The 17500-nt window shown below is 41.4% G+C and overlaps 1 protein-coding gene across 1 annotated transcript in view; it reads left to right on the forward strand.

The window, feature by feature from the left end:
- LOC138960783 (uncharacterized) overlaps positions 1 to 17500 on the forward strand; it is a 112495-nt gene that overhangs the window by 24008 nt on the left and 70987 nt on the right. The window contains exons 2-4 of the mRNA XM_070332432.1: positions 5505 to 5590; positions 6174 to 6278; positions 6930 to 7066. Of these exons, the coding sequence (XP_070188533.1) occupies positions 5563 to 5590; positions 6174 to 6278; positions 6930 to 7066 (270 nt within the window). The 5' untranslated portion in view covers positions 5505 to 5562. The remainder of the gene's footprint in view (positions 1 to 5504; positions 5591 to 6173; positions 6279 to 6929; positions 7067 to 17500) is intronic.

Consider the following 17500-nt stretch of genomic DNA (forward strand, 5'->3'; position numbering starts at 1 on the left):
AATGTTTGCACTGGCAGAGTCCCAGATGGTCGAACAATAATCCGTGATGGTTTGTATGTATGCATTATAAAATAATAACCTTGAGTGTGGATCAAGAAAGTGCTTTATTCTGTTCAACAAATATATTTTCCTCGACACGGTTTTGCACAACGATCTAACATGATGGGTCCAAGATAAATTATTATCGATATTTACTCCCAAAACTTTGTGATCTCCTACTTCCGCTATTGCATCGTTGCCAATTAATAAGGAATGAGGATTATTCTTGATGTTTTGTCTTTTTTGCCTTGTTGTAATTAACATGTATTTGGTCTTTTGGGGGTGAAGACTCATGTGGTTATATTTTGTCCAATTAATGAGATCATCTACACTGTTCTGCAATGATAAATAAACTTTGTCTAATTTTTTATCAGAAGTGTGTATGGTCGTATCATCAGCAAATAGTTCACAATCATCATTAACACTAAAAGGAAGATCGTTAATATACAGAGAGAAAAGAAGTGGCCCAAGGACAGAACCCTGGGGGACTCCATATAACACCGGTCTTTTGCTTGACATAGTGGAATTCACGCAGACGGATTGCTCTCGTCCGGCTAAGAAAGATGAGAGGAGGCATAGGGTTTGGGGTGACAATCTATACTCAGCTAATTTTCTTAAAAGTAACTCATGATTAATGACGTCGAATGCTTTTGCAAAATCGACGAATAGGACACCACAGAGTTCATTATTATTAATGTTGCTAAGCAAGTTTTCAAGAAGGTTTATTAATGCTGTGTGGCACGAATGATTTACTCTGAAGCCTGACTGATTTGAATGAATAAGGTCGTATTTCTTCAAATGTGCGGCCAAGTGTGTATATATGTGTTTTTCAAGTGGTTTGGATAAAACAGGAAGAATCGAGATTGGTCTGTAATTGGCGGGGTCAGAAGAATTACCTGATTTGAATAGCGGGATTACTTTTGCCTCCTTTAATTTGGCGGGAAAGTCAGATTTGTCCAGGCACAAGTTGTAAACGTATGTCAGAGATTCTGCAATAAAAGGGGCAGACAACTTCAAAATTTTCCCATCAAGATTATCTAGACCATGAGTACCAGTTTGTTTTAAGCATATCAGATAATGGAAGACTTCGCTCACAGATAACAGGGGGATGTCTAAATTATGTGTAATATTTTTTGAAACACAAAACTGTTTCAACTTGTCCAGATTATTCTGTTTTGATCTATCATTTGTGATTATTTTTTCAACAATAGAAGTGAAATGAATGTTAAGATCATCCGCAGGTACATCAATGACAGAAGATTTTACGGTTTCTTTACGTGTCAACTGGTTGATCACTTTCCAGATGGCTTTTGAGTTTTGTTTCGTATTTGATGCAGCGAGCTCACGGTAATATTTTAGAGAGAGAGAGAGAGAGAGAGAGAGAGAGAGAGAGAGAGAGAGAGAGAGAGAGAGAGAGAGAGAGAGAGAGAGACAAACAGCAAGCTCAGAACAGTGCAATAGTTTCTGGCGTGCCACCTCTCAGGTACGTTACAGAATGCTCGGCCTAGACCATTCTCGGCGAGCCTTTGTTACGCTTCAGTGACCCCAGACAATGGTACTCGTGCCGAGCGCATGCTAACGTTCGCGAGCGTTAGCGAGCGATACGACAAAACTATGCGTTGCCTAGAAATCGTTTGCAACCGTTCTGTTACGGTCTGCCTAAGCAACGCGCCTCAGTTATCGTGGTTTAACCCCCGAGCCATCGGGGCCCCGTTTGACCCACTTTATTCATACAATACCTCTTGAAATATGTTACAAGTGCTACAACTAACCAATTTCAAAAACAAAAACATTACAGTAGTTTCCCTGAATAGCCTTATTTATAATCCTGAGAGAAATGCTTAAAGCTGTGGTCTATTTATGACTCCGGGGCTACGAGTTTCAAAAGATGGGGCCGAAAATCATGTACAGAATTCTGTACAGCAAACGCTACCCAAAACACCATCTTTACGGCGTGTATGACCTTGCGAGCTTCAGTCAACACTTGAATTTTGCAGTGGCAACATCCGGTTTGCTCTCTCAGAGCTGAGCATACTTGTCAAGAAGGATCGAGCAGAAAAAATGAAAGACTTGGAAAGAATTCAAACTCAAGACCTCGGGGCCTCGAAATGTCGGGGCCGATGTCTTAACCGCAAGGCCACTCCACCAGTGTTGTCAAAGATATATTTTTTTAAATATCATTCTACGCTTGAATTACCATTCATGCGTTGCAAAAACGTAAAAATTGCCATTCAAATTTGCCTTTATTTGCAAACATGTTTCACGGAATCGCAGTACATGTTTACACCGTCATGCTACACGACATTCGCGCCATGCTAATAGCTGCGATATCTCTATTTACAATATGCAAGAAAAATGACAAGAACAGTAATTAAATCTTTCCAAAGCTCTGTGCAGTTGAAAACAGACATCAAAGAAATAGTTATACATGTATTCACTTCTGAACAGTGGGCGGATAGAGATATAAATCATGCTGCTTCAAGAATAATATAACATACATTTATATCATTGTTTTTCCTTTTTTTCTCTCCATTGGCGCAGTAGCCTAGTGGTTAGGACATCAGACACGAAGTCTCGAGGTCGAGAGTTCGCCAATCTACGCCGGGGCGTTTTTTTCCCCCTTGATCTCTCTTGAAGATAAAATATGATCAGTCTTGAGAGAGCAAACCGGATGCTATCCCTGCAAAATTCAAGCGTTGACTGAAGCTCTCAAGGTCATACACGCCGTATAAGTGGGGTTTCGGGTAGCGTTTGCTGTACAGAATTCTGTACATGATGTTCATCCCTATCTTTTCAACCTCGTAGTCATGAATAGACCACAGCTTTATTAACACTGTTCTTTGTCACTATTTGAACACTTGCTGAACACGGTATAAATATGTCAGCGAAAAATGGTGCGGGTGACACAATAAACTCTAGATAGAATTAACGACAGAGAACGTATCTTTCTTGTTGCTGACACACACACACGCACACACACGCACGCACGCACGCATGTACGAACGCACACAAGCATGTACGCACGCACGCAAGCACACACACACACACACACACACACACACACACACACACACACACACACACACAAGCCTTTGATATGCTTTTTAGACAGCAATTTGCAACGAGACCCATAGTTTGGCGCCCTCCGGGGTTTTTCCATTGTGCATGGGTGAATGGAAGGTGATGTCATACCTTGAATTGTCCCTGATATGACACTGTGAGGAACTTCAAGATCGAGTCTGGAGATAACAACCGATTTTAATCGTTGATTTGAGTTGAAACCCGCCCTTTTTCCATGCATGGTAGGCAGTGCAGGGCGCACCATGCACTCAGCAACAGAATGACCACCACGGGGAAGGTGGCGTGTTGGATTTCTATGTGAACATGGCAATTATTTCCTGGCTGACTATCAGTATGAAATCGCTCCTAACGTAACGTCAGTCAGACTTTAAGTCTCTAATAGAGGTTTGCTGTGCTGATTTTTACATTTAGTCAAGTTTTGACTAAATGTTTTAACATAGAGGGGGAATCGAGACGAGGGTCGTGGTGTATGTGTGTGTGTGCATGTGTGTGTGTGTGTGTGTGTGTGTGTGTGTGTGTGTGTGTGTGTCTGTGCGTGTGCGTGTGTAGAGCGATTCAGACTAAACTACTGGACCGGTCTTTATGAAATTTTACATGAGAGTTCCTGTTAATGATATCCCCGGACATTTTTTTTCTATTTTTCGAAAAATGTCTTTGATGACGTCATATCCGGCTTTTTGTAAAAGTTGAGGCGGCACTGTCACACCCTCATTTTTCAATCAAATTGATTGACATTTTGGCCAAGCTATCTTCGACGAAGGCCGGACTTCGGTATTGCATTTCAGCTTGGTGGCTTAAAAATTAATTAATGAATTTGGTCATTAAAAATCTGAAAATTGTAAAAAAAAAAGTTTTTTTTTATAAAACGATCCAAATTTACGTTCATCTTATTCTTCATCATTTCCTTATTACAAAAACATTACCAGCTATTGTGTTTTCAGCGTAGCAATAGAGCCCGATATTTAGACGAGACAAGTATAATGCCGACGAGTCGAAGACGAGTCGCATCATACTTGTTCGAGTCTTAATATCGGACCCTATTGCAACGATGAAAACACAATAGCGTTTATATAGCTATTCTGACATTAAATTCTGTGTTAAAATCATGTTTTTGTCAGCAACAAGTACCAGAATGGTCCATGTCGCTAATTGCAGACGACGGTTCCCTTTCCGCATGAAGCCACGGAAATAACCGAACATTGAAAAACCCACGGACATGTATTACGGAGAAAACTCGAGATAACCGGATGTTTAGCATTACGTCAATATGCTAGGAATCATATGACGTCATGACGTATCATGCTTGCCTACGTATATTGTATGTTCGAAAGTCTGACTTCTGTTGGGAATTCGCGTGGTGAAGACTGCGGTAAATCTGTAGATGATAAGAGAACAAGGATTGTCTCAGAAGAAACGACTAAATGTTTCAGACCGGTAACTTCATTTCAACATTGCACTATACAATGGACGTTCTATGTGACAGGAGAGTTTGCTGATTTTGTGTTAAACATTGGAGAGATCGTCTGCTAGAATCAAAGATAGGTCGCTTCAGATTGCAGCTTCTGGAAATTTACAAGGTTTGTTGCCTGTTAAAGAACTGGATTTTACACGTAATGTATGTCATGTACAGTAAGCAACAACAAAAACACACACAAAGCAAATGGCATCGTCTGTCGACTAGTCACAGAAACAAACCTGGCGAGGTATGCGTGTACTTTATACACGTGGAAGAAACCGGAACCATGCGTCTTTGTCATCGACAATATGCTTTTGGATATTGAGTAAAATGGCCGACTTCCGCCGCATTATGCTTTGATGATCGGAAGAGACCATCCAATCACAGCCCCCGAATTCCCCCACGTGTTCATCAGAATAGCTATATATAAATATGTTATATTTGGATTAAAAACAAGCTCTGAAAATTAAAAATATAAATATTATGATCAAAAATTGAATTTTCGAAATCAATTCAAAAACATTTTCATGTTATTCCTTGTCGGTTCCTGATTCCAAAAACATATAGATATGATATGTTTGGATTAAAAACACGCTCAGAAAGTTAAAACGAAGAGAGGTACAGTAAAGCGTGCTATGAAGCACAGCGCAACCGCTACCGCGCCAAACAGGCTCGTCACTTTCACTGCCTTTTGCACTAGCGGCGGACTACGTTCAGTTTCATTCTGTGAGTTCCACATCTTGACTAAATGTAGTAATTTCGCCTTACGCGACTTGTTTTTTTTTTATACTAATACTTGGCATATACTGTCGAAGAATTCGGGAGATGATATTGCAAAGTTCCAAAATATGAGCTTCAGCGTTCTTTTTTCTGGATGAAACAGTCAGTGGAAATAAACGTGTAAACTTCAAACTCTCTCTTTTTGCAGGGATTGCGGTTGGAGAGGTTCAGTAATGACGTCCCTCTGATGATTGCCAATTGTCATCATGAATGTAATAGTCGCCTTGTTTCTGGGTAAGCTACTGTGTATGTATGTGTGTGTGTGTGTGTGTGTGTGTGTGTGTGTGTGTGTGTGTGTGTGTGTGTGTGTGTGTGTGTGTGTGTGACGGTGCGTGTGTGCGTGCGTGTCTGTGTCTGTGTGTTTCTGTCACCAGTGCAATACCTTTTAAAATACCGTATTCACGAAACTGAGAAATAGCAACGTGCATCCCTTTGAACTCTGTTTCAGAATGTTTTTTTTTACATTGGCTATATAAGATGCACAATTCACAAAATCAGGTCTTTTGTGCAATCGATCAGTTGCAAACAGTCACTAGGTTTAGCTGTGAAGCATCACTTTTGTCGACAGATTATGTGTGTACAATATTGTGGTTTGTAAAATCAATAAAGCAAACCGTGTACAATTCACTGCAGGTATGTGGGATGTTTCACTACCGTTTCACGTGCCTCTGGTCATTGGGCGCCTTCCGTGGCGCCGCAGCTCGTCTTCCACTTCTGCCGGCCATAGTCCGAACACCCATGCCTAACTTGGACTTTTCACCAGGAATTGTTGTGTCCATGAGTGTCTACACCACAGGATATTTGTTTTGTTTTGCAGTGAGCTGTTTAGGGTGGTGTGGGAAGTTCGCACAAGTGCAAGGACAGGGATGTTCCTTTAGTTCATGGCCTTCCAGTCTGACTATCAAAGAGGGAACTTTGAACGGTAAGCAGTCACTGGGCTGTCTCGTGTGGATACGCCTGTCGGTCGGTTAGTCTTCTAGTGCGTCTGGCTCCGTGTGTCTCAAGCCCGCTACTAACTACAGCCGAACCAAGCCGAACTAGGTTCGGCGAACTTTGCACTACGTCATCAAATCAGGGGATTCTCCTATTTTGGGGTTGCAGCTGCAACGTTCGAGGTTTGCCGATTCACTCCTGCAAACCTTGCCGTCACTGTAATCTTAGGCGAACTGACTTTTCATTGGTTGAAGATTTGTGTATATTCATCCTTGAAGAGTTACAATGATGGCGGCTATAACGATGTCAACCGATCACGAGTCTTCTCACGTGATATTTCTTGATCATGTGACTGGTGTCACCGAAACATTCGCCGAACAAGGCACGGTGTAACATTCGCCGAACGTTCGCCGAACCCAGTTCGCTTTGTTCGGCTGTTTTTAGCGGGCTTTATGTCTGCAGCTCGGTGTGTGCCTTTGATTTAATGCATTAGTCTGTAGCCAAATGGGTTGAAGGGACGCTAAATACCAACAATCCATCAGCGTGCGTGCGCATGCTCATGTCCGTGTGTCAATGTCACTTGCCTGTCTGATTGTTGAGAGTGATGTCGCGACACGCTCCAAAACTGGCCCTTGTGCAGGAACCCATCTACCGAACGCTAGCACAACAGGCGACGTGAAGTTTGTCACATATTCGACCACCACGCATCCCCCCTTCATAGGGCTGGACAACGGTTCGCTCTACATCAACGCCACAGTAGACCTGGACAATAATCCGGTAAGTCTCTAGCATGACTTCCCTTCTTTGTCTCTGTTATTCTATTGAGAAAATACCCAGCGATATTTTCTCCGTAGGCCTAAGCCTAAAGTTCGGCCATGACCTACGCAAAATAACTTGCGCAGCCACAGAAACAAGAACAAATCACGTAAGGCGAAATTACAACATTTAGTCAATCTGTCGAACCCACAGAATAAAATTGAACGCACTGCATTTTTTTTTCACCAAGACAAAACAGCTTCGTCAATCCACGTGGCAAGGAAGTCGCTCAATTTCCCTGTGCAACATGAAGTGAAAATGACATGCAAGAACAGCAAAATAGCGTACTGCGGTAAGCAGGGAAGCGCGCTTTTCTGTATTCTTTTTAATTTTCTGAGCTTGTTTCGAATACAACATATTATATTTATATGTTTTTGGAATCAGGAAATGATAAGGAATAAGATGAAATCATTTTTGGATCGATTTCTTAAATATTAATCGAAGTACTAATTAACCTATTAATATATTTTTAGATTCCAAATGTGATGAAGAATACGATGCAATCAATTTTAAATCTGTTTGCAAAAAAATCGATTTTAATGACAACTTTAATGAGCGAACTCCTTAATTAATTTTTAAGTCTCCAAGCTGAAATACAATACCAGAGTCCGAGCTTCGTCGAAGATTACTTGACCAAAATTTAAACTAAATTGGTTGAAAAATGAGAGCGTGACAGTGCCGCCTCAACTTTCACAAAAAGCCGGATATGACGTCATCAAAGATATTTATCCCAAAACTGAAATAAAAACGTCTGGAGATATAATACTCAGGAACTCTCATGTAAAGTTTCATGAAGATCAGTCCAGTAGTTTCTCGGAATCGCGTTATACACACACACACACACACACACACACACACACACACACACACACACACACACACACACACACGTACATACATACACCACACCCGCATCTCGATTCCCCCTCTATGTTAAAACATTTAGTCAAAACTTGACTAAATGTAAAAAGGAAATCTTTTATGAAATGATTGGGAACCACGCAAATTTGACCTCTTGCTTCCGACCATGAACCCGCTGTTGGTAATCTGGAAGGTCGTACCAGAAATGCCGATTCATAGATTCAACCTACAAACTGCGACCTCATCTGTCATCAGATGGCCAAGCAATGCGTGAAATCTTGCATTCTAAAGCCTTATGGCTCGATTCGACAAGCATTAAACTGATGAAATTAACCACATGCAGTTTATTTCTTCAAAAATTGCAAACGCATCAATACAGCCTCCTGTTGGGTTCGGTGTTTTGTACAGAAATGTCTTCCTAATGTTCACCAAAAAGTTAAAGAAAATAAAACAATGTTCAGTTGCGAAATGACAGCGGATTGAGCATTTATTCCGGTTGATGTACGATTGAAGCTTCGATTCACTCCGTCAACCAACAAGACTAGATTTGTAGCATACGACAAACAAAGTATGCGTTTTTCCTGTCTTGTGATGACGATTATGCCGTTATGATATATCTGTACGTTGTGAAGACATTTCAAAACAAAATTTAGCTTTGATGCGTCACGGGATATATACGTTTTCATCCATGGAATTGGTATTTTGTCTCGGCAGGGTGAATGAATTCATGATGTCTTTTCCGGAACTGGACAAAACTGGCCTTGCTAAGACTGAAACAAAATATAGTTCTACAACTTCTAGGCTTGCGTTGATTATTCTGCCCATGGTGAATTTCCCATGCTTTGTTTCCACATCCCATGACAAATTCTCCTTACTTTGGTCATGCCATATATACTTTACAGCTCCGAATCATCCATGTACCCTGTGGTATTTTGTCTCGACGGGGTGAAAGAATATAATAACGTCACTCTGGGCAGAGCCTCGAGTGACGTCATCATATTCCTTGACCCAGTCTCGACAAAATATTACGCTATACCATGGATGGACGGAGCTGTAACTTATACTTATTCCCCCCTCTGCTTCTTTCTCTCTGTAAACATGTAGGGCTAGTTATTTTTCGGTAACTTACCCAACAACCAAAATCACTTACCTAACAACGGGCTTGAATCCTCGATAGCTCACCGGTTGATGAACTAGACTTTGAGGGAACTACTTTAGCGATTGAAAAGTTCTGAACGCTCTATTGTAGTGAATGTACGAAATATACATCTCTAGACCAAACAATATGTATACATAATGCATTTAAACTAGCAACTACAGGCTTGAACACACGAATCTCCATATAAAATCCATGAGTTTGGTTGTTTTCTAAATCCAAATCTAACGATCAGTGCAGAGAAACTCGCTTTAGATCTCTTATGAGTGCAAGCAAACTTCCAAGGCAAGTAACTCTCGTACGATAAGAGTAGTTCCCCTTCCAAATTTCTGAACTGAGTTGAAAAGACTGCAATCCGACGGTTAGTTTTCGATAATATTTCATTTTATAAACAGCAGGGCCGGACCAAGTTCGTTTGGGGGGGGGGGGGGGGGGGTTCCAACTGATGGCAGGGGTCCCAAGTCCACATTTTTTTTCTCTGAGAGGTACATTGCAGGGCCGGACCCAGGGGGGGGGGGGGGGGGGGGTTCCAGGGGTTCCGGAACCCCACCCCTGGAAAAAGCATGTACCTTGCTTTGAGTGGTTTTTTTTATTTTTTTTTTAAATAAATTTTGTGTGTCTCTAACAAATTTTATTCAATGTGAAATCCGATGAGAAAAAGGTACCCCCCCCCCCCCCCCCCACAATGCTGCTCTTAACCCTCAAAACAAGGCCCAGAATGCACCAGATTGCACAGATTTAGTTTAACCGTTTTTCAAAAATTTTCCGGGGGAGCATGCCCCCGGACCCCCCTAGTTCGCGCGCCTGCTTTGCAGGCGCGCGCTTGTGGCTTCGCCACTTCGCTGATTTGCCCCCCCAAAAAAGGAGGAACCCCCCCCTTACAACTCATTTGGTCCGGCCCTGCATTGGATGGCCAGGGGGGGGGGGGGTTCCGGAACCCCAGGAACCCCCCCCCCCCCAGATCCGGCCCTGAACAGATCACACGCAACCAAGTGCACACATCTCATCAATTTAAAGAACATACTGCGGTTTTATACATTATTTTGCCCCAGAAAACTGAACTTCATACAGTTTTTAACGTTGGAACACGGGTGCTAAAGTTCGTCTGCTAGTCCCATTCGAAGAAAGAACATTTCCTAAGCGATACCAAAACATGAACAGAACACACACAATCTGCCTTTACCGCCACAGCAGAATAACAACATAACTGTGTACTTGATTTTAGTCAGACTATAGTCTCTGTTTTAGTCCAAAACAGGGAAACTGACAAGAAGTGTTGACAGAATTGAATGATTTTCCCTGAACTATACAACCGCGCATTATTCAATCGCCTGCGCATGTAGACTGGTTGAGTGAATATGATTCGATCAAACTTTCGCACGAAAACTCCTCTTTTCTTTGAATAACTGAAGAAAGGAGGAATAAAGCGGTTACATACCTCGTCTCAGTGATTATCAAAAATAATCACTGAGACTCGGCATGTAACCTCTACTTATCCCATGACCTGCCTCTTTGTCTCTGTTAGCTGAGGAGGTGATTATTCGTAGAGGTTACATGCCGAGTCTCAGTGATTATTAAAAATAATGGTCGAAGTTGGCGGATCATGAAAAATGCGAGCTTCAGCGAGCTTTTTCATGACCGCGAACTGAGACCATTAGTTTTAATAATCACTGAGACGACGTGTGTAACCTCTTTATTCCTCCTTTCTTCAGTTATTCAAAGAAAACAGGAGTTTTTGTGCGAAAGTTTGATCGAATCCGAATCACTCAACCAGTCAACCTGCGCAGGCGATCGATTAATGCGCGGTTGTATAGTTCCGTGCAAATCATTCCATTCTGTTAACACTTCTTGTCAGTTTCCCTGTTTTGGACTAAAATCAAGCACACATATATGCTGCTATTCTGCTGTGGCGGTAAAGGCAGATATTGTGTGTTCTGTTTATGTTTTAGTATCTCTGCTTAGGATAATGTTCTTTCGTCAAATGGGACTAGCAGACGAACTTTTGCACCCGTGTTCCAACGTTAATTACTGTATGAAGTTCAGTTTTCTGGGGAAAATAGTGAATGAAACCGCATTATGTTCTTTAAATTGATGAGATGTGTGCATTTGGTTGCGTGTGATCTGTTTATAAAATGAAATATTGTTGAAAACTGACCGTCGGATTGCAGTCAGTGTTGTCGAAGAAACTGAGTGAAAAGAAGGGGAACCACTCTTGTCGCTAGACAAAGTATGAGTTACTTGCCTTGGGAATTTGCTTGTGGTGAACGTTTGTGCACGGCAGATCTAGATTCAGAAAACAACCGAACTCATGGATTTTATATGGAGATTCATGTGTTGAGGCCTGTAGTTGTTAATTTAAATGCGGTATGTTTGTATTGTTTGCTCCAGAGATGTATACTTCGTACATTAGAGCGTTCGGAACTTTTCAGTCGCAAAAAGTAGTACCGAAACAGAACAACTTCTCAACCCATTGCACTATCGAGGATTCAGGCTGTTGTTGGGTCGTTATTTGTTTGGTTGCTGGGTCATTATCGAAAAATAACTAGCTCTACAAGTTTACAGAGGTAAAGAAGCAGAGGGGGGAATAATGGATAATCCATCACAACCATATGGATAATCCATCACAACCGAGTCTCGATCTCACCTGTCATTGGTCATTGTCTTTGATCACAGAGTACAGTTGAATAATTTATAGAGGTCATCTGCATATTTATCGTTAACTCGGGGACCACTTTTACTTCCGCAAAACGATTGAGATATTCTGCGGTATAAAAGTCGAACTCACGTTTAGCTAACGATCTACATACATTTTAACATTGAAAAAATAAAGAAAACAACAAAGAATACACATAATCTGCTGGGGTGAAAAGAGCTGAGTGAAGATTATGAGTTGGCCGAAGCGGTGAGAGAGAGAGAGAGCGATAGAAACAGACAGTGATTCAAGGCGCACAACTCTAGTGCTCTTCATAGGCAACCGCTTAGATCAATCCCGACAACAAAATCCTGAGCGACGAAATAAGAATTAAACTAAAACAGTATGCTTACAGTTTTGTTCATTTGCTATCGCTTTTAGAGCATTGATTGCTAAATCTGGTTCAACAAAACGTTAACAAGGCTTTCCCATCTGTCGTCTGCTGCAGATCAGTCGTCTACTGCAGATCTGTCGTTTGCTACAGAAACTCACCGGCTACTGATCAAGTTGACCAGCAACATGCAAATTGCCACTTACAAAGTTGCAGATACGGTTAAAATAAAAGGTGGCGAAGAAGGTCGGATCTTGCGTGTGTTATTTTTCAATTTTAAAGTAAACAACGGTGTCTAGGTTCAGTAAAAGTTAGATATATAAGTCAGAAATAAGTCGGTCTTTTTTTTAAATCATATCTTTTTGATAGAACACAATATGTGGCCATTTCTGCGAAAAGGGACATTCTTGACAAATTTATCGATTTTGAGTTTTGGATTTTATTTGACAGACTGTTATATTTAGAACGTGATGTGAGAATTTCAGACCTTCAAATTTATTTTTCACGGAGTTATGACCCTTTTTTGGAGATACCCCCCAAATGACTTAAAATGGCCAAACTTTTAAAAACAAACGTTTGCCGGGAAATAGTAAGTTCAATCATCTGCCGTTATTACTTGTATGGTTTAAGGTCAAAATAATGTTTCATTCCAGAGTTATTGCCCTTTTTGTAACGTTACCCTAATTTTTACTTTTTCGTCTTTTTCTATCATTCTCTCCTCCCATGCAGAAGAAAAAACAATCAGCCATATGATTTTTTTCTCGAATATTTCTTCTTTTTTCATACTACCTCTCCCCCCTCCATGTTCTATTCTTTCTTCACCCACGCACATACAAACACAAACTATTTGAGGCTGTCTGCTGAAAACAATACACACACACTTGTCGATTTGAAGTTGTGGTATGTATTCTAAATTTCATAACAAGGATTAATTGTTCAGTTTCCTTGGTAAATACAGCTTCCAGTTGTAGAAAGTAACATGGTGCTGTGTGTCCTTGCACACGTGGGTCTGTCAGTCTGTCCATCACTTCACTGAATTAAAAATGTCATCCGTGCACTCTGCTATCGAACGTCTCCCTTTACTTTCAACAAACTGAAATGCCAATCAGGGTCGAACTTGATGTGGCCGACGATCAAGACATTTTCAAAAAGGATTTGTGCTGTTCATTCACACACAAAACTGCATGCCTATGTATTGATGCACCATGCCGAAGACTGAAGTTGCTACCCTCCTCTGTACCCCTGCCTCATTCGCAAGGTAGACGATTTGCTTCTCTGAAACAAAGGCAACCACAGAGTTGATCAACATATTATTTACTAACCACTATTTGCACAGCTCAAGTCTGGTTTTGGGGACATATCCACTTGCCATTTCTAAGCTGGTATGGTATGGTGACATTATCGAAAATGTAGTGTGCGTGTGTGTGTGTGTGTGTGTGTGTGTGTGTGTGTGTTTGTGTGTGGTGTGTGTCTGTGTGTGTGTGTGTGTGTGTGTGTGTCTGTGTGTGTGCTTTGTTGGAGAAAACAGCACATAAACACAAATATAACTGTATTGTTCCCCCCCCTTTTTTTAAGTACTGACAAGTTGTAAAGTATTAATATGTCTTTACCTACTGAGCAAAGTCCCAAGGGTAAACCATGCTGATTTCCTTGGAACTGGAACCGGCTGGACATTGCTGTTGCCCCATTCTGTCGAACACCTGCTTTGTGGCCAGGCACTTCTGTCTTTTGTTGTTGCACTGTCCGCAGGGCCGGACCCAGGGGGGGGGTTCCAGGGGTTCCGGAACCCCACCCCTGGAAAAAGCATGTACCTTGCTTTGAGTGGGTTTTTTTAGCACCAAAACAATGCTGCTCTTAAACCTCAAAACAAGGCCCAGAATGCACCAGATTTTAACCGTTTTTCAAAAATTTTCCGGGGGAGCATGCCCCCGGACCCCCCTAGTTCGCGCGCCTGCAAAGCAGGCGCGCGCTTGTGGCTTCGCCACTTCGCTGATTTGCCCCCCCCCAAAAAAGCCTGTCATAGATCTAAGTGGAGACAGCAAACGGTAAGAGCAACAGATTCTCATTTATGATGTCCGGGCATTCAAACGATCAGGAAGAGGAAGACCTTGCTTCGCAATAGGCCTATGCTCTTGGAGAACTCTTTAACCGATTAGTAGTGTGCGTTGTCATCATGAACGTTTACAACACCATCGTGATCAAAGTATCTGCTTCGACTTCGGAGTCACAAATGTCCGGGCGAAGTGCAACAAAATTATTCTGAATCAACAGCATTGACCTCGTCAACAAAATCGTTGTCTTATCCCAAAGTGACTTCTGTCAGCAGAACATTCCGTGTTCAACTGAGAAGACTGACTTGCCCTTCCACTATCAGAATTCACAGCTGCAAAGAACAGAATGCCCCAGTCCGTAACCACTGATCTAAATATCAGTAACTTTAGCAAGGGAAGCAACTAAAGATGAAAACGGGGAGTAACTGTTCTTCATCGGGCAACTGCGTTTGTCGTCTGCTTTTTCGTACACTGTCTACCGGTCGCGTGAAAGTCAGATCTACCTGAACTATGCGTATAGATCCGTCTAGTGAAATGTAGCTGTGTGATGATTTGGCTACATCACTTTGCTGAATGTGCTTCCAGATGAAAGTTTATATTAAGCTTACTGTCAAACATTAAACAAAAAATAGGTAAGTTGTTTTAACTTGACCAAAACTAGCGACGAAAATTTTTTTCTCGAAGCACAACAAAACACTCTGTCGCCATTTTCGGCATCATCGCAGTCAACTTGTCATCGGTTCGATGTGTTTTTCCCGAGGAGGAATGAACATAAACATTTTTAGAAGTTTGTAATGTTGATCCCAAGACTATTTTCCATTACTTTAAATTGCTGTTCATTGTACTATCGCTGATAATTCATTGAACATTTTAGAAATTCAACTTGAAGTGGGCATCAGTCAGCACAGCAAAGTTTGTTTACATTTTGCTCTAACTTTGACCCCGCGTTTCTCCAATCAGAGGCTTAGATCAAGAATGTCCCTTTTCGCAGAAATGGCCACATATGTGTCCCTAAAATGTAAGACATCACCAAAAGGCACTCTAAGATGTGGAGTTCCTCAAGGATCAGTACTCGGTCCTCTTCTGTTTTGTATATATATACATGTGATTTACCGCTTCATATTTCAAGTGATGCAGTAAGATGTGATTTTTTTGCTGATGATTCATCTCTGCACTCGCAGGGTAAATCAATTGATGTAATTGAATCATCAAGTGCTCCAAACAAGTCTCAGTGACGTATACAATTGGTGCTCTGCAAATTCAATGATTATTCATTCTTCAAAAACTAAGAGCATGGTAATAACAACAAGGCAGAAACATCAGAGGCAACCTCTGAAGTTAAGACTTTCTCTTCATATAAAAAAACACACCCTTTTTCTTCCAAAATGCAAAAGCTTTTGAGAAGTCGCACAAAGGGAAATAACTCTGCCTGCCAAATACAATTCTAGGTCAAGACTCATTGTTCATTTGTTAATTCAAACACATTAATCTTTTAATTATTATGTCGATGTTTAATTTTTTGGCAATTTTTTATAATTAGATCCGTTTTTTCAACCGATCCTTAACTTTTTTTGAAGAGTGTACATGCGCCAATCCTTGAACAATGTATCTAGTGTATTATTCATAGCTGCGTTGTACTTTTCCCAAATAAATCTTTAATTAAAATGTCTATTAAATGTCTGAAAATGAGGGATCTTTTTGTTCATTTTGGAAATATATATGTGACTAGAATGAATACCCGCTTCGCCGGGTAGCCGGCTTCGCCGGGAAGAAGTACTTAGAACCGTACGCCGGCTTCGCCGGGTCCGAACAATGGACCCGCCAAGCTTAGGTCCCTCCCAGATTCGTGGAATGGGAACAGCACGAAAATGATTCAGTGGCCATAATGCCATTCCTGACCATATCGAGTCCCATCCTTGTCGACGAATGTAACCGTGTTAATCACCTTTGGAGGCGAACTCCACTCAAACAGGACTGAGCAAGTTAGAGCTTATCTCTAAGCCCTTTTGAACTGTTATGGCTTCTCAAAGGAAGGCCAGTACATAAAATTACACAAAAGCCGCCAGACCACATCACAAACAGAACTGAACAATGCACAGGTGTTGCTCACATAGACACACACACACACACACACACACACACACACACACACACACACACACACACACACACACAAACACAGAGAAGCCGTATCTATAGAGAGATAGATGACAGTGTATTTTTCGCGTGGCTATAAATTGATTCGACCTTTGCACTTTTACAGTGAGGATAATTTACGGGTCCAATTTACGTTCTGGACACTGCGGTGACCTTCTAAAAATAGTAACAGAACGCCGGGAATATCCGAAGATGCCCCCTTCATACAAAAGTGCACCATACGAAGGAAGGGAGGTAAACGCTGAAAACATGGAGAAGATGAGAAGATAAGGAAGAGTTACTTATAATGGTGAAATGAACACAAAAACCAAATTCGGTTCAGCGCTGCGCGCTGAGAGCACGTGTTGAAATATCTCATCGATGATATTGTGTCCGGGGTGTAGCTGAATACGGTGTCCAAATTTGAAAAAGATCCACCGAGAACTTTGGCTTTGGTGTGTCGGTATGGGGGCCCGGGTAGCTGAGGTGGAACCAAAATGTGTTCAGCGCGCACAAAATCGGTTCAGCGCTGCGCGCTGAGAGCACGTGTTGAAATATCTCATCGATGAGGTTGTGTCCGGGGTCTCTCTGAATAAGCCCACCAAATTTGAAGCAGATCCATCGAGAACTTTGGCCGTGCATCGCGAAGACACAGATACACAGACACACACACAGACAGACACAAGTCGTATATATATATATAGATGTTTGGCACAAATTACTAACACATCAAAAACGTTATCGGTGACTACATTGTTCGCCACTCCAAATAGAACCAGTTTTTTGGACAGTGTTATATTGTCACAATGGGTGCAGTTTGCCTTTAACCAATGTACAAATTCTATCCAAAAAGTCTGCACTTTATCACATTCCCAAAACATATGTATAAGGGTTTCTTCATTTCTACCGCAAAATGTACACAGTGACGTATCCACAATTTTTCGCAAAAATAGAAACCGTTCTGTCGGCAAAATTCTGTAGTACAATAATCGATACTGGAACCATCTCAGACAGGTATCCTTTGTTGTTTTAAAGACATGTTGAAAAATAACCTTCTTATATAACAAACAGTCTACGGATTCAGACCATTTTTCAATACATTTTGAGACAGTAACATGTTCAGTCAATTGTTGGTAAATAAATTGTGTCTTACCTTGACAAATACATG

The sequence above is a fragment of the Littorina saxatilis genome, linkage group LG3 (genome assembly GCF_037325665.1).
Source record: "Littorina saxatilis isolate snail1 linkage group LG3, US_GU_Lsax_2.0, whole genome shotgun sequence".
NCBI classification, from domain to species: domain Eukaryota; kingdom Metazoa; phylum Mollusca; class Gastropoda; order Littorinimorpha; family Littorinidae; genus Littorina; species Littorina saxatilis.